We start from the raw sequence: 24521 nt of genomic DNA on the forward strand, positions 1-24521 counted from the left end.
TGAGATCATGACCCAAGCTGAAGTTGGATGCTTAACCGACTGAGCCACACAGGCACCCCGAAACCCCATTTTTGACAGCATCCTACTAAGGGTGAAGAAAAGGGACTAAGACACGATTCCAGAAGCAATGATAGAAATTCATTATAACTTCGTGGAAAGTTCATTGGATGTTTGGTAAATGACACCTTCTACACACACACACACACACACACACACACACACACACACCACGCAATTTAAATGGAGTCTGTACTTTAAGAACACCACTCTGGTTAATACTAGCAGGAAGTGTCTGAAACCTCTTTTGTTGTGCTCCTTTGCTAAGCTAGTAGATTTGGGTGTGGTTTCCTTTACATCCAACGTCCTAAGTTGATTGCTACTCTGAGAACGGATTTCCGGACTCTTGTTTGAGTCTTTCAGCATGTGTAAAGACAGCTATTCTGCTATGAACCTGTAGAAAGTTATCAAAAAGGAGCCCTAGAACACCCTACAAAGGTCATTTCTCTAACTCTGGAGAGACTGTGTGAATTTAAAACATTTCCTTTTTTGACTGAGGGAAGTTCAGCCCCCCCCCCCCCCACCCAGCTGCTAAATAATTTATTTCAGTAACAAAAGTTTTTGCAATGGCAACTGCAGATAATGGAGTCTTATTAAGCCCCCATATAGAAACTCATCTAGCTGCTTAGAGACTGTCCTTTACATACTTCAGAAGGCTAGCCTGATCTCAAAGTCCAGTTGAGATCAACCTGGATTATCTCAGGTATATAACTCACCCACAATTCTCACATGGCAAAATAGATCTCCTTCGAAATAAAGCTGAGCTCATTTGGAACCCAAGAAGGAAGTGTGCTTTTCCTGAATCTGACCGGGTATTTCCATAGTTCTATGCCACAGCAAAATACAGTGATTTCTCCCTTTACTCCTGTACTGAATGAGAAAAGCATAAAATCATTTGGCTGCCTGAACATGGGCCTTCAATGACTTAAAAGCTAATTTAGCAGGGGGCAAAATGTTTGGAATACTTCTGGCAACCAACCACAGATGTCTGCAAGCTAAGGTCTAAAACCCATGGAGGAAGTACAAGAAGAAATACATCCCCCAGTTTTTCCTAGTAGAAAATCACGGCTTGGTGTGGAGCATATCAGGGATTCCTGCCCATCTCCTCATCCCTCATCCTGCTGTGGGGAGTATGGACTTCTGTCCATGATGCAGAGAGAAGTGTAACCACAGAGAGTGGGTTCATTTTATTTATAAACCCAGACACTAGAGAAATCACAAGAGGATGTTCCAAGCTAGGAGAAAATATTATCAGAATAATCTGGAGCACTTTCAAACTACAGGAAATCAATGTGGAGACATTCAGACTCTGAATCCAGCTGCCGATTTGCAGGAAATACAGGGGACAGAGGAGCACATTGAACTGTACCAAGCACACGCAATCAGCAAAACTCAGACTGGGGGAAATTCTACTGGCCAGGTGTCCTGGGGTTCTTCAACAGACACATTTTAAGAAAAAGAAAGGGATTGGGGGAAGGGGGTTTAACCTACAGATTAAAAGACACTCAAAAGAAATAAACTGGCCAAGACTAAACTTGACATCTAGGGATGCACAGGTAAATGATAAAGTCGTAAAGACACATAAGAACATTGTTACCATAAAAGCCAAAACAGTGGTTTCTTCTAGCGGGTGGTAAGTAAGGGGCTGTGATTGGAATGGGACAAGTGGAGGGGTTTCTAGAACAGCTGGCAAAATTCAAATTCTTGACCTGGGTAGTGGTTTCAAGAGGATTAGCCTTATAACAATTCTTTAATCTGTATGTGTATTTTATTCATTTTTCTACACTTGTGTTTTGTTGGGGTTTTTTTAAGAATAAAAAGATAAAAGAAAAAAGTGTAAAAAAAAAAAAAAAAAAGAAAGAAAGATATCAGAACTTCCAGAGAGTATCTAAGGGAAAAAATTAGTAGATTGTGACAAGGGGCAACAAGTATAAGAATGTTATTAGTGTATCTTTGCACAACCCCATTAGGGTGGCTTAGTTCGTCCTGCTAATCTCTCCAGTCATTCATCATAAAATCACATAAAAGCAAGGGTCCAGGCCATTTTCTCAGAAAGAGAAGGGAAAGATTGTATCATCCCAGTCATTCATGCTTTCATTCAGAGCACCATTTTGTAACAGATTCTACAAGGTTCTGGAGCTATAACAATGAGTAAGACTTGGTCACCAACTCCAAGGAACCCACACCCAGCTTTTAGAAGACAGGAGCCTCCATAAGTGACTAATCAAAAGACACAGAGGGTAAAATCCCTGAGGGGTATGAAAGAGGAAAAAAAAGATCTTAAAAAACTGTAGCCTAAACAAAATGAACCTGTTCGGGTCTACAGGTCTAACACCAGGAAATATATTTAACGAATTCCTTACATAGTCCTCATTTGACCTACCCACCCACCCACCTCCTCATTTCCTTACTGTGCCCGACACATTTCTATATGGTGAAACACAGTGGGTGCCAATAGAAGTTAACAATTTACTACCTGATTACTATGTACCAAATACAGGCCCCTAAAGTTTTACCCACATTATTTCATCCAATTCTCCCAACAGTCCTGGAAGGAAGTAGTGTAATTGTCTACAATATGACACATGAGAAAATGGAGACTCAGAAAGGTTCAATCATTTGCCCCACATTGAGGCATTAGTCACAGAACCAGAACTAGAATCCAGGCCCATCCAACACCAAAGTCAATGTTCCTAAGCACTGTATTGGTATCATCTCCTACAAATATAAACCCTTCTTGAAGACCCTTTCCAGCATATTCCCAACACTGATTAAGGCAGTGCTCACAGGGGCACATGGATGGGTCTGTCAGGAAAGCGTCTGACTTTTGATTTTGGCTCAGGCCATGATATCAAAGTTTGTTGAGTTCAATCCCCAACTCAGGCTCTGTGCTGACAGCATGGAACCTGCTTCGGATTCTCAGTCTTCCTCTCTCTCTCTCTGACCTTCTCCTATTCACAATCTCTCTCTCTCTCTCTCAAAAATAAATAAACATTTTTTTTAAAAGGCAGTGCTCACAAATACCCCACTCTTTATGACCCACTTACCATCTGGATTTTGGGAATCGATTCCCTCATAAGGAAGACCATGTCCTTTAAGTTCTCTGAGCCGATTCCCTCTGACAGTTCGTACAGCAGGTTTCTAAGACATACATCCAGAGAGACAAGTAAAGCCTCACACTTGCAAAGGACAGCACAGTAAATTGAGTGCTTTTTTATATACATTTTCTCTCATTTGAATGATCACACCCTGTGAGCAGATAATTTCAAATCCCATTGTATAGATTCAAAACTAAAACTCTAAGCTTTAAGTGGTCTATTACATAAAGATAACATAATAAGCAGTAGAGGCAGTCCTTCTGATTCCAAGTCCAGTGCTACTTTCCATCCCACTAGGAAGATGTAAAACTCAATGTTGGCATGCCTTCCCATCTCCTGACCGCATTCTAGGAATTCAGGCTTACTTTATAGGCCCTCGTCAAGAGAGAACTTGATACCATTCTATAGAAAGTCCACGGTTGAAAAAAAAGGAAACTATCCCAACTTCTGGAGAGTCATGTAACTGACCACCAGAAAAGCTGAACATTCCATTCACACACTAACACCTCTGTATGCTGGAGATCTTAACCAGTGGAGTGGAAATAATGACTTCCAGAATTCCCTCACTGACTCAAGTATAGCTCAGATTCTGGGAGCCACTTCAAGGAGGGAGACCTGAAGGATTCTAGTCACCCCAGCCACAAAATAACACTTCAACTCTTCCTTGGGAAGTTCTCTAATGTAGATACGTCAGTGGACAATTAAAAACCGTATTGACTAAGTCCTGGTGATGTATTGTACAACATGGTGACTACAGTTAAACAACACAGGTGACCCTTGAACAACACAGGTTTTAACTGCAAGGGTCCACTTGAACTTGGATAAATACAGTACAGTACTATAGATGTATTTACTCTTCCTTATGATTTTCTTAATAACATTTCCTTTACTCTAGCTTATTCTATTTTAAGAATGCAATATATAATACATGTGACATACACAATATGTGTTAACTGTTTATGTTATCTATGGGGCTTCTGGTCAACAGTAGTAGTGAAATTGGAGGGGACTCCAAAGTTTTGCTGGATTTTTGGCTGTGTGGGGATCAGCACCTTAACCCCCCATTGTTCAAGGGTCACTGTACTGTGTTATATATTTAAAAGTTGCTAAAAAAGAAGATTCTAAAAGTTCTCACCACAAGCAAAAAAACTTTGTAACTATGTGTGGTGATGGATGTCAAACTTACTGTGGTGATCATTTCACAATATATAAATATATCCCATCATTATGTGGTATACCTAAAACTATTACAATGTTATAGGTCAATTATATCTCAATTAAAAATTTTTTTTAATTAAATGAAAAAAATAGTGTTATCTAAGGTCTGACCCATTATAAACCTGATCCCTATATTTCACCCCTTGTGTAAAACGTCTATATTTTACCCTTCTGGGTTTCACACAAAAGGGTATGAACATTTAAAACTGGACATGGCATAAATGGTGTCCTTCCCTACCTCAGAGACACATCCCCTTTTTCATTTTGCTTATTTGGCCCCACGCATGCATTATCTCCTCTCAAATCCCCGCAATGACTCACAGGAGGAAGGGCTGTCTGGGAGTACAGAGGGTAAAAGGAAAGCACGGGCCCTGCTATGCTGAGGCAGGCTTCATTTGGCGGTGAGAAGCAAACCAAGGGAAGCCACTACCAGGCCCAGAGCTTTGCTGACCTCCCAACTTTTCATCTCATTAGTGCTGGAAGCTGAGAGATCTCCTGGTTCAGAAGCATCCAAGGAGGTAGATAAGAAAAAGATCTTAATCCCAACCTCCTTTCAAAGCCCAGTGGCCTGAATGAACACTAGCTAGATGGAAAAACCCCCCTGTCTTGATCACAGACCCCTCCTCACCTGAACAGAGAGACCCTCCTTCGGGTGGGCAGCAAACTCTCCACTTGCTCTCTGCTTTGGCGGAGGTACCGCAGCAGCGAATTCTGTTTGAGTATATAGAGGAGTTCTGCTAGGAAGAAGGGGTCTTCCTCACTCAGCAGCTCCTCTGCCAACAGATGATCAAAAATATCCGAGGCTGAGCTGGACTTCTCCAGCTTCTTGTGGGAGATCCAGTCTCGGCAGAGAAACTTCAAGCCCTCCACATCTTGGGCCTCCAGGTTTGAATCAATAATCAGAAGCTTCTCACGGAAGTTCACTTGACAATTATCATCTGAACGGAACCTCAAACTTTGACCTTGAGATGTCATGGCCAGCCTGAAAGAGACAGAGAGGTGGGGCAGCACATAAGAGAAAAAGGATCCACAGAACCCCACTTCCCCGGCCTCCTCCATGCCAGGCATTAGAATTTCCTGGAAGTGCTGAAAAATAAAAATTCCTGTGAAATTATTTCAAAAACCAATAGGCAAAAAAAAAAAAAAAAAACAACCAACCTTCAACCACAGCACTTTTATGTTAACCCTTCTGGAGGTCTGGAAGGAGCTTTTTTTGGAACTCAACCTACTTTTATTTCTCCCAAATCAAAATGCCCCTGGTGGGCGCTAGTCAAAAGGAAGAATGACAAAGCACAATTTCTCCCTGTTAGAGCTCTTAATTCACTTCCACCAAATGGCAGAAATAGTGCTCAGATTTATGCCTTTCATTTTAGAAATAAAGCAGTCTCGGGTTTTATATTTCATAAGTGTCTACCAATTGAAGGATGAGGTAACACTGCTAACCATAATGGGACAGGTTTGTATCTCACAAAAAAGAGAAGCCATAATCCTAGACTCCAAAGGGTGGTTTTAAACAAGAGTTGCTCAGATCAGTGAAGGAAGTCACAAATTACCTAAATCAATATTTCTACCGGATTAGTTCATAAAGTTCATATGGTATTTTCTATACCAAATTCCATTCGAATCAAAGGAGCAATGAAGTGATAAAATTTTTCAGTGTAATATAATTCGTACTATAAGACCTCAAGGTATATACTCTCTTCTCGAAACTGAGCTATTTAGAAACAAGAAACCACTTTCTAAAGGAAGAAGAACATAACAAAACACAGTATCGGTAACAAAAAATGGTTATACCTAGGTGGTATAATTACAAATAACTTTTCTTCCAGGCTCCTCTCTGAGTTTCTCAGATTCTCTGCAACAAACACACATTACTTTTGTTGTTAGAAAAAGAAAACAGAGAGGTGCCTGTCTGGCTCAGTCAGAAGAGCATGCAACTCTTCATCTAAGGGCTGTGAGAACAAACCCCACATTGGGCACAGAGCTTATTTTTAGAAAGAGAGAGCAAGAAAATAGAAAATGCTATTTTTAATGTGATCATCCATGGGGTCTTTCCTTCTAGAAGCAGCCTGTGATACCAGACACCAAATGAATGGCTTTTTGGAGATGTCTTCCTATTCCAAGGTAGCATACGTTTGCCTCGAAGTTTCCCGAAGATTCCAATCTAGAACTTTAGTGAGTCTAACAGACTTTGTCTCCATTTGTGGACTAGCATATTTCTGCCAGTAGAAGTCTGTGTTGGAGCTTTCCTGGGACTTTTTAAACCTTCATTTTCCCTGGCATGGCTAATAAATCCCGGCAGAAACAGTGCCATTGCTGACAACGAGAGCTTTTGCAAGTTTCTAAAACTGAAGGAAGGAACAAGGCTAGCGTGTAAGACCTCAGCAGGGGAAAGGTGCTAATCACATACCTTCAGATCAAATTCCGCTCGTCCTCTGGAGGTAAATGGTTCCGGGGGAAACTGCCTGAAAACAAGTTTTTAAGAAATTAAAATTCTCTGTGTAATCCACGTTCCAGGGAAGCTCCCATTTGCGCGGGAAGAGAACTCAAGACTTTCTGCCTAGGCAAGTGAAAACTGGATGTCCCGGTTCGGGTAACTTGATAATTAACTTCCTGCTCACGTCATAGCTCCCTTGACGGCCTCTCCCCCTCCCTTTTCCAGGTTTAGGATAACTCTGACAAACAGCGCCTCCTAAAGGCAAGAGTTACAACTTTCCTGCCGGACAGCTAGGGATTTTCCCAGGTTAAACCAAAGACTGCTGCAACTGAACTCTTGGAAGGCACTAAGTGTTTTTAGCCTTTCCCTTGGATCACTAAGATTGGAGAATCAAAAAAGAAAGAGAGAGAATTGGAAAAGGAGAGAAGGAGAGGATATGAGAGAAGGAGGGAAATAGAGAAAGAAAGAAAGAAAGAAAGAAAGAAAGAGAAAGAAAAAGAGAAAGAAAAAAAAGAAAAGAGAAAGAGGAAGCAGGGAAGGAGGAAGAGAGAGGAAGGAGGGAAGGATGGAAGGAGAAAGAAAGAAAGAAAGAAAGAAAGAAAGAAAGAAAGAAAGAAAGAAAGAAAAGGAAGGAAAGAAGGAAAGAAGGAGGAATATTTTCCTCACCATCTCCTCCCCCAAACTCATTTAACCTTTAAAATAAAACCCAAAAAGCTCAAGAAAGGGTGGTCAGCCATATTAACTCTTTCTCAAAAAATTGCATGTGCAAATAAAAACATTTTTAAGACCAAAAAAAAAAAGAGGGAGAGCTAGACTATAAGCCCGTTTGGAGGTATTTTCAGGGAACTCAATTAACAGCAGACAAAGTCGATGAAATCTTTGGCCTCATAGCACATTCAATGCAGCAGGAAAGAGACTTTGGAGACATTATTTCTAAGAATAAAAACAATACCTAATACTTATATGGCAACTACCATGTGCCAGGTACTATATTTTCATTCAATCATCTCAAGTCTCTAAGATAAATACTACTAGTATGAATGCTCTTTTAAGATGTGAAAACTAAGACACAGAAAGGTTAAGTAATTTGACACAGTGAGCTAGTGGGAAAGCCATAATTTAAACCAGCAAACCTGACTCTAATTCACTATACTATAATTCAACTAATTCAAACGTGCAGAGCTCTGGGAAGAAGCACAGAATCTTAGAAAGGTATTTTATCTCTGAAAAAGAAGTAAGATTTATGATGCTTTATTAACAAATATATTAAAGTGCCATCCTCATATCCTTGGCATCATCCAGAGAATTTCTGTGTTTAAGAAAGACGAGCCCTATTACTCAACTATAAAAATGAATGAAATCTTGCCATTTGCAACGTGGATAGACCTCAAGTGTATTATGCTAAGTGAAATAAGCCAATCAGAGAAAGACAAATACCATGTGATTTCACTTACATGCAGAATCTAAAATACAAAACAGATGAACAAACAAACAAAACAGTAACAGACTCATAGATACAGGAAACTGTTGGTTACTAGAGTGAGGGTTGGGGGGCAACCAAAATACGTGAAGGAGATTAAGAGGTAGAAACTTTCAATTATAAAATAAGTAAGTGATGGGAATGTAACATAGAGCATAGGAAATATAGTCAGTAATTTTGTAACCACTCTGTGTAGTGATAGATGGTAACTATACTTAACATGGGAATCATTTCATAATGTATAAAAATATAGAATCACTATTAGGTATACTTGAAACTAATAGGATATTGTATGTCAATTGTAGTTCAATTTTTAAAAAGCTTACAACTTGAGGGGTGCCTGGGTAGTTCAGTCGGTTAAGTGGCAGACTCTTGGTTTTGGCTCAGGTCATGATCTCACGGTTTGTGGGTTGGAACCCCGAGTTGGCTCCACACTGGCAGTGTGGAGCTTTTTGGGATTCTCTTGTTCTCCCTCTCTCTGCCTCTCTCACCCTCAAAATAAATAAATAAACTTAAAAAAAATAAAATAAGCCTATAACTTGAAGTCTAGAGGAAGGAAGGAAGGAAGGAAGGAAGGATGTAAGAAAAGAAGGAAGGAAGGAAAGAAAAGAGAGGGGAGAAGGAGGGAGGGGGAAAGAGAGATTAAATTGCTCTGCAAGTGTGAAAACTGGAAGCAAGTGTGAAAAACCTGAATGTGGCTTGAGGAAATGATTGTGTATGACACAATAAAGTACATAAGCCCTTTCAACTTTTGTTCAACAATATTAACTATTTAGTAACCTCTTCCTAAGTGCAAAGCACTGAACTGGGCACAGTTAGGAAGAAAGTGAATGCAATGCAATGTCTGCCTTCAAATAATTATGACTACTACCATTTCTTCACCTCTTCTTTTCTGATTAACTGTATAAAGTCAACATTATTAGTCCATTAAGTAGATGATGAAATCAAAGTTCAGAGATGCTAAGTATCTTGCTATCATCTCAAAGCTGTTGATCCCAAGGCTACTGCCGCCTGTAACTCCATGTGACATAATGTCTGTAAACATTGGGCAGGGCATGGTGACGCTGCCACGGGGCTTCACCTAAATGCCACAAAAGCCCCAAGGAACAAAGGATGGATCCTGACGAAGATGCCTTGGAGGAGGAGGTATTGAGCTAAGCCTGGAAAGTAGAAGTAGAATAGAGACAAATGAAGTAAAACTTAAACTTTTATCCTAGTGCTCAGTGGAAACACTCAAACCAAGTTTACAGAGGTGAGACCGTGTGCCATGTCATTTGTATTGAATATTTCATACTTCTTCCAATTTGGAACACAGTTACTGAGGACATGCTGATGGCAAGTTGATAGTAGTGGAAAGAATAAACATTTCTTACAGCATCTTTCCTCATTGGTCGCAGTCAGCTGGGTCTACATGAAGAGCTAGTCAAAACCTACATAGCCTTTTTATAGCGATGGGAGTCTGCTACTACCCTGGTGACAAAGAGGAAATACTGGATTGTTTCTTTTTAGTTCTGCCTTGAGAGTGGCTGGTGGTGGCAATAGAAGGTTTTTCTTTACAACCAGGCTTTGGTCCAGGTTCTCCACCCTCAAAATTTATAAAAGGAAACTTTGTAAGTGTAAAGACTCCTGAACTAAAAAATGGACACAGGTGATGGGGAAGGTAGGTGTATGAACTGGAGAAGAGCTCTGTGCCCTAAAACTTGCACTTCAACCCTGGTCCTGAGGTAGCAGGTTATTTTGATTAGCCATCCCATCCCAAACTTCCAGGACCTCCACACCTTATCCACACACTCCAGACCTTGCCAGAAACAATTTTATTCATGGGAGCATGGTGAAGCCAAGTACCAAAGTGGAAGACTTTCTCTGGCAAGGATCCCAGCAGAGATCTCTAACTAGTGAACTGGCAGGAGACAAGTAAAATGTGGCCCATTTTGGATTCACTATACTACAGACTGACCTGTTTTAATATGTCCCTTTTCTTATTACAAAAGTGGTCATTAAAAAAGAGAAGGTAAACTTCCAGTATTTAATGTAGAAAAGCTGGAAAATGGAGAAACATACAGTCACTTGTAGTCTATAACTACCTTAAAATTTTAGTATATATTCTTTCACATTTCTATGTGTATATTATTTGCCAAAAATTTAATTATGCTGTACAATTTTCTTTTTCCACTTAATAACAAACATTTTTTTCCCATATCATTACATAATCTTTGAAAACATGATGTATAGTGGCTACATGATATTCCCTTCCATGGATGTTCCATATGTATTTAACCAATTTCTAATTATCAGACATCCAATTTGTTTCCAAGTTTTTGCTATTGTGAATAATGCTGCATAGAAGATACTTATAGAGGGGTGCCTGGGTGACTCAGTCCGCTAAGCATCAGACTCCTGAGCTCTGCTCAGGTCAGGATCTTGCAGTTCCATGCAATGGAGCCCCGTGTCAGGCTCTGCGTTCACAGTGTGGAGCCTGCTTGAGACTCTGTCTCTCCCTTCTCTGCCTCTCCCCCCCCAAAAAATAAGTTAATTAACATTAAAAAAAGAAGATACTTACAGACAAACCTTGGCACATTTTTTTATTATTTAAAATAAATTAAATTAAATTATTTAAAACATTTTAAAATTATTTTCTTTGGATTAACTCAAATGTAGAATTAGTAAGCTAATCTTTAATTTCACCCTACCCCAGTCCATCTTACTTTTAAGTGAGCTGGGGGCAGGGGGGCGGTGCCTGGGTTGCTCAGTCGGTTGAGCATCTGACTCTTGATTTCAGGTCAGGTCATGATCCCAGGGCCGTGGGATAGAGCCCTGCATCAGGCTCAGCATTTATCATGGAGCCTCTTTGAGAGTCTCTCTCTGCCCCTCCCCCTCAAAAAAAATTAAGTGAGCTTGGGACAAGAAGCTCGGTAATTCTGAGGTGACAAAAACCTCAAAGTTCCAAAAGATAATAATGTTTACTAAAAGATTTTAACAGATTAACATTGGATTCGCTAGGGAACTAGGTGGATGTGGTTAAAAGAGTAAAATATTTTTAATGCTGCTAAAAAAAAAAAGAATCAAAAGATAACTCAAAATAGGTCAGAGACCTAAATGTAAGAACTAAAATCATAAAACTCTTACAAGAAAATATAAGAGTAACTCTTCATGACCTTGCCTAATGGCAATAGTTTTGGACATATAATGCCAAAAATTTTAAGCAGCAAAAGAAAAAATACATCAATTAGACATCATCAAAATATACAAATTTTGTGCTAGAAGAGACCCTATTTAGAAAGTGAAAAGACAATCCCCAGAATGGAAGAAACTATTTGCAAATCTTCTATCTGATAAGAGACTAGTATCCAGAATATATAAGCAATACTTATACCAGAACAGTAAAAAGATAATCAATTAAAAATGGGAAAGGATTTGGAGGAGTCAAGATGGCGGAACAGCGTGGAAGCTTTTTGTGTCTTGCGTCCATGAAATACAGCCAGACCAACACTAAACCATCCTACACACCTAGAAAACTGATTGGAGGATTAACACAACAATCTGCACAACCTGAACCACAGAATTCAGCGGGTACGTGGCGCAGAGAGCTGAACTTGGGGAGCAAGAAGCCACTAAAGATAGGGAACCCCTTTTGCGGGCAGAGAGAGGACGGAGACTGGGGAGGGGGGGAGCATATGGGAAAAGCACCCCTCCCCAAAAGCAGCTGGAGAGAAAGTGGAAAATTGGAAACAGCCACAGGGACTAAACTAAAAAGGAAGAAAGGAGAAAGGAGGGGGTTTAAATTCCATTAAGACTGTAAACAAGGGGATCGCAAAGGCTGCAGCTCTGCAGCTTGATACCTGGCGATGCTCTGGTGGGAAGGGCGAATCCCCAGAAACAGAGTCGGGTCTGGGAGGTTCTCGGGCCACACAGGGAAAAGCAGTTCCACTGCTGGGGGGCATTTGGTAGAGACTATTGAAGCCACCTGGTCCCAGCAGACCCTGGAAGGCAGCCACATTCGCTGGTGCTGGGACAAGGTCGTTGAGGGTGAATCCTGGTGCCAGATTGTGTTGTGATTTTCCATAATCCCTGAAATGCTGCTGCTACACTGTCTCGCGAACTTTTTTGGGGGCGGGCTGGCACCTGGCCGCAGTCTCAGGGCACTGGCAACAGCATGGCCCAGCAGGCGTTCCTGGGTGCAGCCGACATTCAGCCATTGCTCATTCAGCCATTGCTCGGTGAGACCCTCCCACAGAGGGGCGGAACGGGTCAAAGCCGCAGTCCTTCGGAAGTAAGGGGCCGGGGAAAACAGCCACATCTGACACAAAACTTGGGAGAGCAGTACTGCCTCAGGCCTGGTCACAGAGAGTGAAAAAGCGGGAGTGGACGAGAGCTAAAGACAGAGGACCGGTGTGCAATTGCTGATCCAGGAGAACAGACTGGGTAGCTGGGTGGCACCACTTTCACTGCTCCCGCGAATGTGCATACGCACCTACGAGCACCGCAACAATCCACCCCAGTAGGCTAGCAGCGCCATCTAGTGGAGAGCAGAGCTGTTACACTGAGCCCCGCTCAACTGGGCCAACATTGCTCTTCAAGAACACAAGCCTCACCGCCAGGCTTAATTTATGGACTATAAAGAGCTACATAGACTGACCTGTAGGGGAAAATGAAGCAATTTCAGTCCTACTTCAATCTGTTAGCAGGTTCATCTATTCAATTTTTTTTTCTTTTTTTATCTTTTTTTTCTTTTTCCTTTTCCTCTTTTACAATTCTTTTCTTTTTCTTGAATACAGAAAGAGAAAAAATTCATTTTTATTTTCAATTTTTATTAAAAATATCTGTCTTCAATTTTTATTATTATATTTTTTCTTTTGTGTAATTTTTTTCAAATTCTACTTTACTTCCATCACTTTATATCACCTTTTCAAATTTTCAAACAATTTCCTTTTTTTCTTTCTCTTTTTTCTCTTTCTCATTTCTTTTCATTTTCTTGAATGCAGAAAGAGAAAAACTTCATTTTTACATTCAATTTCTTTTAAAAATATATTTATTTAATTTTGTATACTATGTGTTTTGCTTTCATGTAAATTTGTTCAAATTCTATCTTACTCCCATCATTTTATTTTATTCTACTACAGTGTATTCACTTTTTCAAATTTTCAAATGATTTCTTTTTTTCTTTTCTCTTTTTTCTTTTTCTTTTTTATCTTTTTTCTCTTTTTCATTTCTTTTCTTTTTTCTTAAATACAGAAAATGTAAAAATTCATATTTATTTTTAATTTTTATTAAAAATATTTTTCTTTCAATTTTTTTCTACTCTATTCTTTCCTTTTGTATATATTTTTTCAAATTCTATTTTACCCCCATCATCTCACTTTAGTCTACTTCAATGTATTCATTTTTTCAAATTCTCAAACGATTTCCTTTTTTTTTCCTCCCCCCCTTTTTTTCTCTAATCTGTCAAACCACTTTCAACATCCAGACCAAAAAACGCCTAGGATCTAGAATCATCTATTCTATTTGTGTGTGTGTGTGTTTTAAGTTTTAATTTTAATATTTTTTTAATTTTAATTTTTTTAATTTCAATTTTTATACCTCATTAATTCCTTTTCTCCCTTCAAAATGACAAAACAAAAGAAGTCACCCCAAAAGAAAGAGCATGAAGAAATGACAGCCAGGGATTAAACCAACACAGATACAAGCAAGATGTCTGAACCAGAATTCAGAATCATGATAACAACAATACTAGCTGGAGTCAAAAATAGATTAGAATCCCTTTCTGCAGAGATAAAACGAGTAAAAAATAGCCAGAATGAAATTAAAAATGCTATAACTGAGCTGCAATCATGGATGGATGCAGTGGCGGCAAGGATGGACGAGGCAGAACAGAGAATTAGTCATATAGAGGACAAACTTATAGAGCATAACGAAGCATAAAAAAAGAGGGAGATTAAGGCAAAAGAGCAAGATTTAAGAATTTGAGAAATCAGTGACTCATTAAAAAAGGAACAACAACATCAGAATCATAGGGATCCTAGAAGAGGAAGACAGAGGAATAGGGGTAAAAGTGTTATGTGAGCAAATCATAGTGGAAAACTTCCCTAGCCTGGGGAAAGACACAGACATCGAAATCCAGGAAGCACAGAGGACTCCCATTAGATTCAGTAAAAACCAACCATCAACAAGGCATATCATAGTCAAATTCCCAAAATACTCAGGGAAGGAGAGAATCATGAAAGCAGCAAAGGAAAAAAGTCCTTAACTACAAGGGAAGACAGATCAGGTTTGCAGCAGACCTATCCACAGAAACTTGGCAGGCCAGAAAGGAGTGGAAGGATGTATTCAATATGCTGAATCAGAAAAATATGCAGCCAAGAATTCTTTATCCAGCAAGGCTATCATTAAAACTAGAAGGAGAGGTAAAAAGTTCCCCAAACAAAAATTAAAGGAGTTTGTGACCGCTAAACCAGCCCTGCAAGAAATTTTAAGGGGGATTCTCTGAGAGGAGAAAAGATGAATGAAAAAATAAATAAATAAATAAATAAATAAATAAAGAGCAAAAGCAACAAGATTAGAAAGGACAAGAGAACACCACCAGAAACTCCAACTCTACAAGTAACATAATGGCAATAAATTCATATCTTTCAGTAGTCACTCTAAACGTCAATGGACTCAATGCTCCAGTCAAAAGACAGAGTAACAGAATGGATAAGAAAACAGGATCCATCTATATGTTGTTTACAAGAGACCCACTTTAGAGCTAAAGACACCTTCAGATTGAAAATAAGGGGATAGAGAACCATCTATCACGCTAATGGTCAACAAAAGAAAGCTGGAGTAGCCATACTTATATCAGACAATTTAGACTTTAAATAAAGACTGTATCAAGAGATGCAGAAGGATGTATTATATCATAATCAAGGGGTCTATAGACCAAGAAGACCTAACGATTGTAAACATTTATGTGCCAAATGTGAAAACACCCAAATATATAAATCAATTAATCATAAACATAAAGAAACTCATCAAGTTACCATAATAGTAGGAGACTTCAACACCCCACTCACAGCAAAGAACAGATCATCTAATCAAAAAATCAACAAGGAAACAAGGGCTTTGAATGACAGATTGGACTGGATGGACTTAACAGATATATTCAGAACATTTCATCCTAAAGCAGCAGAGTATACATTCTTCTCCAATGCACATGGAACGTTCTCCAGAATAGACCATATACTGGGACACAAATCAGCCCTAAGTAAGTACAAAAAGACCGAGATCATACCATGCATATTTTCAGACCACAACGCTATGAAACTCAAAATCAACCACAAGAAAAAATTTGGAAAGGTAACAAATACTTGGAGACTGAAGAACATCCTACTAAAGAATGAATGGGCTAAACAAGCAGTTAAAGAGGAAGTTAAAAAGTATATGGAAGTCAATGAAAATGATAGCACCACAACCCAAAACCTCTGGGACACAGCAAAGGCAGTCATAAGAGGAAAGTATATAGCAATCCAGGCCTTCCTAAAGAAGGAAGAAAGATCTCAGATACACAACCTAACCTTACACCTTAATGAGCTGGGAAAAGAACAGCAAATAAAACCCAAAACCAGAAGAAGACAGGAAAAAATAAAGATTAGAGCAGAAATTAATGCTATCGAAACCAAAACAAAACAAAACAAACAAACAAAAAAAAACAACAGTAGAACAGATCAATGAAACCAGAAGCTGGTTCTTTGAAAGAATTAACAAAATTGATAAACCACTAGCCAGTTTGATCAAGAAGAAAAAGGAAAGGACCCAAAAATAAAATCAAGAATGAAAGAGGAGAGATCACAACCAACACAACAGAAATAAAAACAATAATAAGAGAATATTATGAGCAATTATATGCCAATAAAATTGGTAATCTGGAAGAAATCGACAAATTCCCAGAAACACATACACTACCAAAACTGAAACAGGAAGAAATGGGAAAATTTGAACAGACCCATAACCAGTAAGGAAATTGAATTAGTAATCAAAAATCTGCCCAAAAACAAGAGTCCAGGGCCAGATGGCTTCCCAGGAGAACTCTATCAAACATTTAATAAAGAGTTAACACCTATTCTCTTGAAACTATTCCAAAAAATAGAAATGGAAGGGAAACTTCCAAACTCTTTCTATGAAGCCAGCATTACCTTGATTCCAAAACCAGACAGAGACCCCACTAAAAAGGAGAACTATAGACCAATTTCCCTGATGAACATGGATACAAAAATCCTCAACAAGATATTAGTCAACTGGATCCAACAATACCTTAAAAAAAATTATTCACCATGATCAAGTGGGATTTATACCTGGGATGCAGGGCTGGTTCAATATCCACAAAACAATTAACGTGATTCATCACATCAATAAAAGAAAGGACAAGAACCATCTGATCCTCTCAATAGATGCAGAGAAAACATTTGACAAAATACAGCATCCTTTCTTGATAAAAAACCCTCAGGAAAGGAGGGATAGAAGGAGCATACTTCGAGATGATAAAAGCCATATATGAAAGCATACTTCGAGATGATAAAAGCCATATATGAATGACCCAAAGCTAATATCATCTTCAATGGGGAAAAACTGAGAGCTTTCCCCCTAAGGTCAGGAACAAGACAGGGATGTCCACTCTCGCCACTGTTATTCAACAAAGTATTGGAAGTCTTAGCCTCTGCAATCAGACAACTCAAAGAAATAAAAGGCATCCAAATCAGCCAGGAGGAGGTCAAACTTTCACTCTTTGCAGATGACATGATACTCTATATGGAAAATCCAAAAGATTCCACCAAAAAACTGCTAGAACTGATCCATGAATTCAGCAAAGTGGCAGGATATAAAATCAATACACAGAAATCAGTTGCATTCCTATACACCAACAATGAAGCAACAGAAAGAGAAATCAAGGAATTGATCCCGTTTACAGTTGCACCAAAAACCATAAAATACCTAGGAATAAATCTAACCAAAGAGGTGAAAAATCTATACACTGAAAGCTATAGAAAACTGATGAAAGAAATTAAAGAAGACACAAAGAAATGGAAAAAGATTCCATGCTCCTGGATAGGAAGAACAAATATTGTTAAAATGTCAATACTACCCAAAGCAATCTACATATTCAATGCGATCCCTATCAAAGTAACACCAGCATTCTTCACAGAGCTAGAACAAATAATCCTAAAATTTGTATGGAACCAGAAAAGACCCTGAATAGCCAAAGTGATCTTGAAAAAGAAAACCAAAGCAGGAGGCATCACAATCCCAGACTTCAAGCTATACTACAAAGTTATAATCATCAAGACAGTATGATACTGGCACAAGAACAGACACTCAGATCAATGGAACAGAATAGAGAACCCAGAAATGGACCCACAAAAGTATGGCCAACTAATCTTTGACAAAGCAGGAAAGAATATCCAATGGAATAAAGAGAGTCTCTTCAGCAAGTGGTGCTGGGAAAACTGGACAGCGACATGCAGAAGAATGAACCTGGACCACTTTCTTACACCATACACAAAAATAAACTCAAAATGGATGAAAGACCTCAATGTAAGACAGGAAGCCATCAAAATCCTCGAGGAGAAAGCAAGCAAAAACCTCTTTGACCATGGCCGTAGCAACTTCTTACTCAATACATTTCCAGAGGCAAGGGAAACCAAAGCAAAAATGAACAATTGGGACCTCATCAAAATAAAAAGCTTTTACACAGCGAAGGAAATAATCAGCAAAACTAAAAGGCAACCGACAGAATGGGAGAAGATATTTGCAAATGGCATATCAGATAAAGGGTTAGTATCCAAAATCTACAAAGAACTTATCAAACTCAACACCCAAAAAACAAATAATCCAGTGAAGAAATGGGCAAAAGACATGAATAGATACTTCTCCAAGAAAGACATCCAGATGGCCAACTGACACATGAAAAAATGCTTAACATCACTCCTCATCAGGGAAATACAAATCAAAACCACAATGAGATACCACCTTACACCTGTCAGAATGACTAACATGAACAACTCAGTCAATAACAGATGTTGGCGAGGATGCGGACAAAGAGGATCTCTTTTGCATTGTTGGTGGCAATGCAAGCTTGTGCAGCCACTCTGGAAAACAGTATGGAGGTTCCTCAAAAAACTAATAATAGAACTGCCCTACGAACCAGCAATTGCACTATTAGGCATTTATCCATGGGATACAGGTGTGCTGTGTTGAAAGGATACATACGCTCCCATGTTTATAGCAGCACTATGGACAATAGCCAAAGTATGGAAAGAGCCCAAATGTCCACTGACGGATGAATGGATAAAGAAGAAGTAGTATATATATATATATATACACACACACACAATGGAGTATTACTCGGCAATCAAAAAGAATGAAATCTTGCCATTTGCAACTATGTGGATGGAACTGGAGAGTATTATGCTAAGTGAAGTCAGTCAGAGAAAGACAAAAATCATATGACTTCATTCATATGAGGACTTTAAGAGACAAAACAGATGAACAAAGGGAAGGGAAACAAAAATAATATAAAAACAGGGAGGAGGACAAAACAGAAGAGACTCATAAATATGGAGATAAACTGAGGGTTTCTGGAGGGGGGATGGGCTAAATGGGTAAAGGGCATTAAGGAATCTACTCTTGAAATCACTGTTTCACTATATGCTAACTCATTTGGATGTAAACTTTAAAAAATAAAAAATAAAATTTTTTAAAAAATGGGAAAGGATATGAATAGATGTTTCTACAGAGAACATATACAAATGGCCAATATGCACATGAAAAGATCTTCAACAGAATTAGTTATTAAGGCAATGTAATCAAAACTACAATGAGGTATCACTTCATATATAATAAAAAAAAGAGAAAGAAAGAAAGAAAGAAGAAAGAAAGAAAGAAAGAAAGAAGGAAGGAAAAAAGAAAGAAAAAAAGAAAGAGAAGGAGAGGAAGGAAGGAAGGAAGGAAGGAAGGAAGGATAAAATAGACAATAACAAGTGTTGGCAAGGATGTGGAGAAATTGGGACATTGCTGGTGGGAATGTAAAGTGGTGCAGCCACTTTACTAAAACAGTTTAGCAGTCCTCAAAAAGTTGAACATATACTTACTATATGATCCAGTAAGTCCATTCCCATGTATATACCCAAGAGAACTGAAAGCATGTATCCACACAAAAACTTACACATGAATACTCACAGCAGCATCATTCATAAAGGCCAAAAACATGGAAACAATCCAAATTTCCATCAGTTGATGAATAAACAAAATGTGCTCTGTCAATTCAATGGAATATTATTTAGCCATTAAATGAAATGAAGTACTAATGTATTCTTCAATATGGATGAACCTTGAAAACACGCTACATAGCATAAGTCATATACAAAAGGAAACATACTGAATGATTTGTTCATAGGAAATATCCAGAGTGGACAAATATGTAGAAATAGAAAGTGGATTAGTGTTTGCTCAGGGGCTGGAGTGAAGGGGAAAATAGGAAATGATGGCTACCAGGTATGGAAATTCTTTTAAGGTAGATGAAAACGTTTTGAAATTAGATTGTGCATGTGCACAACTGTGAATATACTAAAAACCAGTGACTTGTATAGTTCAAAAGGATGAATTCTATAAAATGTGAATTATATCTCAATGAAAAAAGAAAGGGATGTCTGGAATATGTCACAATCATATGTCACAAACTACCTTGTGATTGTTAATTGTATGGTGTCAACTTGATGGTCAAAGGATGCCTAGATAGCCAGTAAACATTATTTCTGGGTATGTCTGTAAGGATGTTTCTGGAAGGGTTAGTATTTAAATCTGTAGACTGAGTAAAGAAAATCTGCCCTCATCAAATTGGGTGGGCAACCTCCAATCCATTAAGGATTGGTCCAATAAAAAGGAAGAGGGGCAAATTTTCTCTCTTTTTGAACAAGGATGGTCAACTTCTTCTACCTTTGGACATTAAAATACTCTTGGTTTTCTGGGTCTTTGGACTCTAGGACTTACAACAGCAGCCTTCCCTGCTCCCCGCTCCCCACTCCCCAGCCACACCCTTACAGTGTAAACAATAGAGAATCTTAAAGGTTTCTAAGGAAAGTGACAGAGCTGCAATTAGGGAGATTCTTCAGGTTCTATGTATAAAGTTATCATAGAATTAAGAGGGTGGTGGCAGGATCAGTGAGAACGCTATGATCATAGTCCAGTGGAGAAATGATGGAGGCAGAAGAAATGTAATAATAGAGATAGATGGAAAAGGCATTATAGGTACAGAACCAACTAATTTGGAAACTAGCTGGATGAAGAAACATAGGAGAGGGTGGGTCAGAGTGAAAATGATATTCTGAAGGTGCTGTTAACTGAAATTGAAGACACAGGCAGAAAAGCAGATTTGGAATGGAGGTGTTTTTGTTTTTGTTTTTAATATTTGGAATATCTTGAGTCTGAGGTGCGAAAAGGAAATGAATTGGAAACACTGGCCAGGAAGCTGCAGGGCAAGATTTGAACTTGAAGAGTCTGCACTAGAAATGCCAACTTGTTAGCAGCACAGGAGTAGTAACCGAAGCTACAAGATTGTTAAAAGAGAACATATAAAAAGAGAAACAAAGGAGTGATCCTTGTGAATATCCACATTTATGGATCTGGAGGAGAAAGATACAAAGAAGACTTGGCCAGAAGTGTGTCCTTGACAGAACTTCTAGGGTAAAATACGCTGGAGAAGTAGGAAGGGGACAATGACCCCATAGAATCTAAGGACTACAAGTTTGGTAAGTAAGCTCAATGTTGCTCTTGGATCTTATGGATGTGGCAGAATGATTAAGGTGAAATCCAGATATCAGGGAAGTATGGAGTAAATGGGTAGAAGAGGAGAGGGTATAGTCTAAAACATACCTAAGACAGTAGCTTGAAAGAGAGGGGCATGGGGCACTGGGGTGGCTCAGTTAGTTAAGGGTCCAACGCTTGATTTGGGCTCAGGTCATGATTTCACGGTTTGTGGGATTGAGCCTGGAGTTGGGCTCCACACTGACAGTGAGGAGCCTGCTTGGGATTCTCTCTCTCTGCCCCTCCCCTGCTTGCTCGCTATCTCTCTCTTTCTCACTCAAAATAAACGAATAAACATTTTTTTTAAGGGAGACAGGCTTTATTTGACGGAGGAGTCAGAACTTGTTTTTAGACCAAAGGTTCAAAGACAGAGAGAGAGATTAATGATACAAGACAGTTGAAATAACGTTCAATCTTGACGGAAGACTGACCTATGCCAAAGGAAGCACTAAGAAGAGGATGCAAATCCCAGGTTTCAGGCAGGAAGTCCTTACCAAATAAGGAAGAAAAGATGTTTCTTGTATCATCATTTAAATAGTGAAAAATAAAATAGTGAATAACTTAAATATGATACAAAACATATATAGACATGACTACTTGAATGAAAAGAAAGAACAGTGTTAAATATTATGCTATTTATGGGGGTGCTTGGTAGCTCAGTGGGTTAAGCGCCCAACTTCAGCTCAGGTCATGATATTGCAGTTTCTGAGTTCAAGCCCCACGTCAGATTCTGTGCTGACAGTGCAGAGTCTGGAGCCTGCTTCGGATCCTGTGGCTCCCTCTCTCTCTTCCTCTCCCCTGCTCGTTCTCTCTCTCTTTCAAAAATAAATAAAAACATTTATTAAAAACAATTATGCCATTTATGTTTAAAATAAATGCATCAAATGTGTTTATGTATTAAAGAAACTGGACCTTTTACAGTATGTAATTTTTATTTTATTTTCATTTTCATTTTTTTAATGTTTATTTACTTTTGAGAGAGAGAGAGTGCGCACGAGCAGGGGAGGGGCAGAAAGAGAGAGAAAGAGAAAGACAGAATCTGAAGCAGGCTTCAGGTTCCGAGCTGTCAGCACAGAGCCCAACGCAGGGCTTGAACTCATGAACCGTGAGATCATGACCTGAGCCGAAGTTGGACGCTTAACTGACTGAGCCACCCAGGAGTCCCTCTAATTATTGTTTAAAAACCTTAACCGACACTTAACCAACTCAGTGACCCAGGCGCCCCATTTTAATTAATTTTTTGAAGTTACAATATGTGCTTTGCATAAAATGAAACAAATAATACAACTGCATTTATTTAAAACTCCCAGTATGCTACCAACGTTGGGTATTACAAGACTCAATATAAAGCTTAAGGATCAAAACAGCGTCATGTTAGTAAAAGAACAGACAGAAAAATCAATGGAATGCAACAAATAGTGCCAGAACAACTGGACATACAGAAAAAAAGAATATAGACACAGACCTTGTACCTTTCACAAAAAGTAACTCAAAATGATCATAAACTTAAATGTAAAATGCAAAACTACAACTTCTGGATAATAACAGAGGAGAATATTTAGGTGATCTTGAGTTTAGTGATGATTTCTTAGAGCACAAAAGCACAATCCGGGTGGGGTGGGGGGAATGGATTAATTGAACTTCATTAAAATTAAAAACTTCTACCACAGACTGAGAGAAAATATTTGTAAAACATATCTGATAAAGGACTTCTATCCAAAATATACAAAAAACTCTCAAAACTGACCAGTAAAAAAACCAAAAAAACTCAGTTTAAAAATGGGCAAAAGAGGGGTGCCTGTGTACGTCAGTTAAGCATCAGACTTGGGCTCAGGTCATGATCTCATGGTTCAGGTGTTTGAGCCCCACATCAGGCTGTGTGCACTGACAGTGTGGAACCTGCCTGGGATTCTCTTTCTCCCTCTCTCTCTGCCCCTACCCCACACATACTCTCTAGCTCTCTCTCTCTCAAAATAAATAAAAACTTTTAAAAATAGGCAAAAGAGGGGCACCTGGGTGGCTCAGTCAGTTGAGTGTCTGACTTTGGCTCAGGTCACGATCTCACAGATAGTGAGTTTGAGCCCCACATCAGGTTCTGTGCTGACAGCTCAGAGCCTGGAGCCTGCTTTGGATTCTGTGTCTCCCTCTCTCTCTGCCCCTCCCCCACTCATGCTCTATCTCTGTCTCTCTGTCTCTCTCTCTCTCTCTCTCTCTCAAAAATAAACATTAAAAAAATTTTTTTAATAAAAAATGGGCAAAAGATTTGAACAGACATCTCAACAAAGAAGATATACATATTTTAAATAAGGATATAAAAAGGTACTCACCATCATGCCATTAGGTAATCATAAATTAATATGTGTTATCACTATACATCTATTAAAATGGCTAAAATCCAAAACATTAATGCCACCAAATACTGGCAAGAATGTGGAGATACAGGAACTCTGCAAAATGGTATATATAGCCACTTGAAATACAGTCTTACATTTCTTCCAAAGTTGAACATAGGCTTACCATACACTTCAACAATTGTTCTCCTAGGTATTTACCCAAATGAGTTGAACATTTATGTCCACACAAAAATCAGCATAAAAATGTTTATAGCACCTTTATTCACAATGCCAAAACTTGGAAGCAACCAAGCTGGGTGTTAAACATGTAGGTAGCTCATATTTTAAGTGCACATATATTTTTAAACAATAATTAGAGGGACTCCTGGGTGGCTCAGTCAGTTAAGCGTCCAACTTCGGCTCAGGTCATGATCTCACGGTTCATGAGTTCGAGCCCTACATCAGGCTCTCTGCTGTCAGCACGGAGCCTGCTTTGGATCCCCTGCCCCTGTCTTTCTCTGTCCCCTCCCCACCCACACTCTCTTTCTCAAAAATAAATAAACATTAAAACATAATTAGAAAATTAAAATAATCATCCAGATAAATTTTTCTTTTAAACTTATAACATCCTAAACATTTTAATCAAATAATAATGCATCAGTTGGACTGTGTTAGGTTTAAAAAATACAAATATAAACCCCACATTTTTTCTCTCACATGAAAGTCCAGAGGTAGGTAGTCTACGGCTGGTATAGTGATTCTGTCCTCATCCAAGAAGGCTCCTTTCTGCTCACCACTCAGCTGTCCCTATAGTGTGGCCATTATCCTCATAGTTCCAATGGAAGTTAAGGCTCCAGCCATCACATCCACATCCTAGTCAGCAAGATGGAAGAAGGGATAAAAAGGTGAAGGGCAAAAAATAACTGCCTTTCTTAAATTTCTAATTCCAATATAGTTACCATACAGAGTTACATTGGTTTCAGGTGTACAATATAGTGATTCAGTAATTCTATATATTACTCAGTGTTCATCATAAGTATACTCTTAATTCCCTTCACCTATTTCAC

General features: G+C 38.8%; 1 protein-coding gene across 7 annotated transcripts in view; it reads right to left on the reverse strand.

The window, feature by feature from the left end:
* Positions 1-24321, reverse strand: part of CASP10 (caspase 10) — a 95826-nt gene extending 71505 nt beyond the window's left edge. For 4 of the 7 annotated variants that reach the window (XR_007154627.1, XR_007154626.1, XR_007154625.1 and 1 more), the window contains exons 1-3: positions 6784-7275; positions 5002-5355; positions 3105-3198 (exon numbers count right to left, since the gene is read on the reverse strand). Coding sequence is in view for 4 of the 7 variants with exons in the window: in XM_047869865.1 (XP_047725821.1) it covers positions 3105-3198; positions 5002-5348 (441 nt within the window). In the remaining 3 variants the exon portion in view is untranslated. Of the gene's footprint in view, positions 1-3104; positions 3199-5001; positions 5356-6783; positions 7276-12926; positions 12945-21552; positions 22154-24171 lie in introns of those variants that run through there. The other 3 variants (XM_047869862.1, XM_047869863.1, XM_047869864.1) reach the window with 3 other exon arrangements.
* Positions 24322-24521: the final 200 nt, after the last annotated feature.

Source organism: Prionailurus viverrinus, chromosome C1 (assembly GCF_022837055.1).
Source record: "Prionailurus viverrinus isolate Anna chromosome C1, UM_Priviv_1.0, whole genome shotgun sequence".
In the NCBI taxonomy this organism is placed as follows: domain Eukaryota; kingdom Metazoa; phylum Chordata; class Mammalia; order Carnivora; family Felidae; genus Prionailurus; species Prionailurus viverrinus.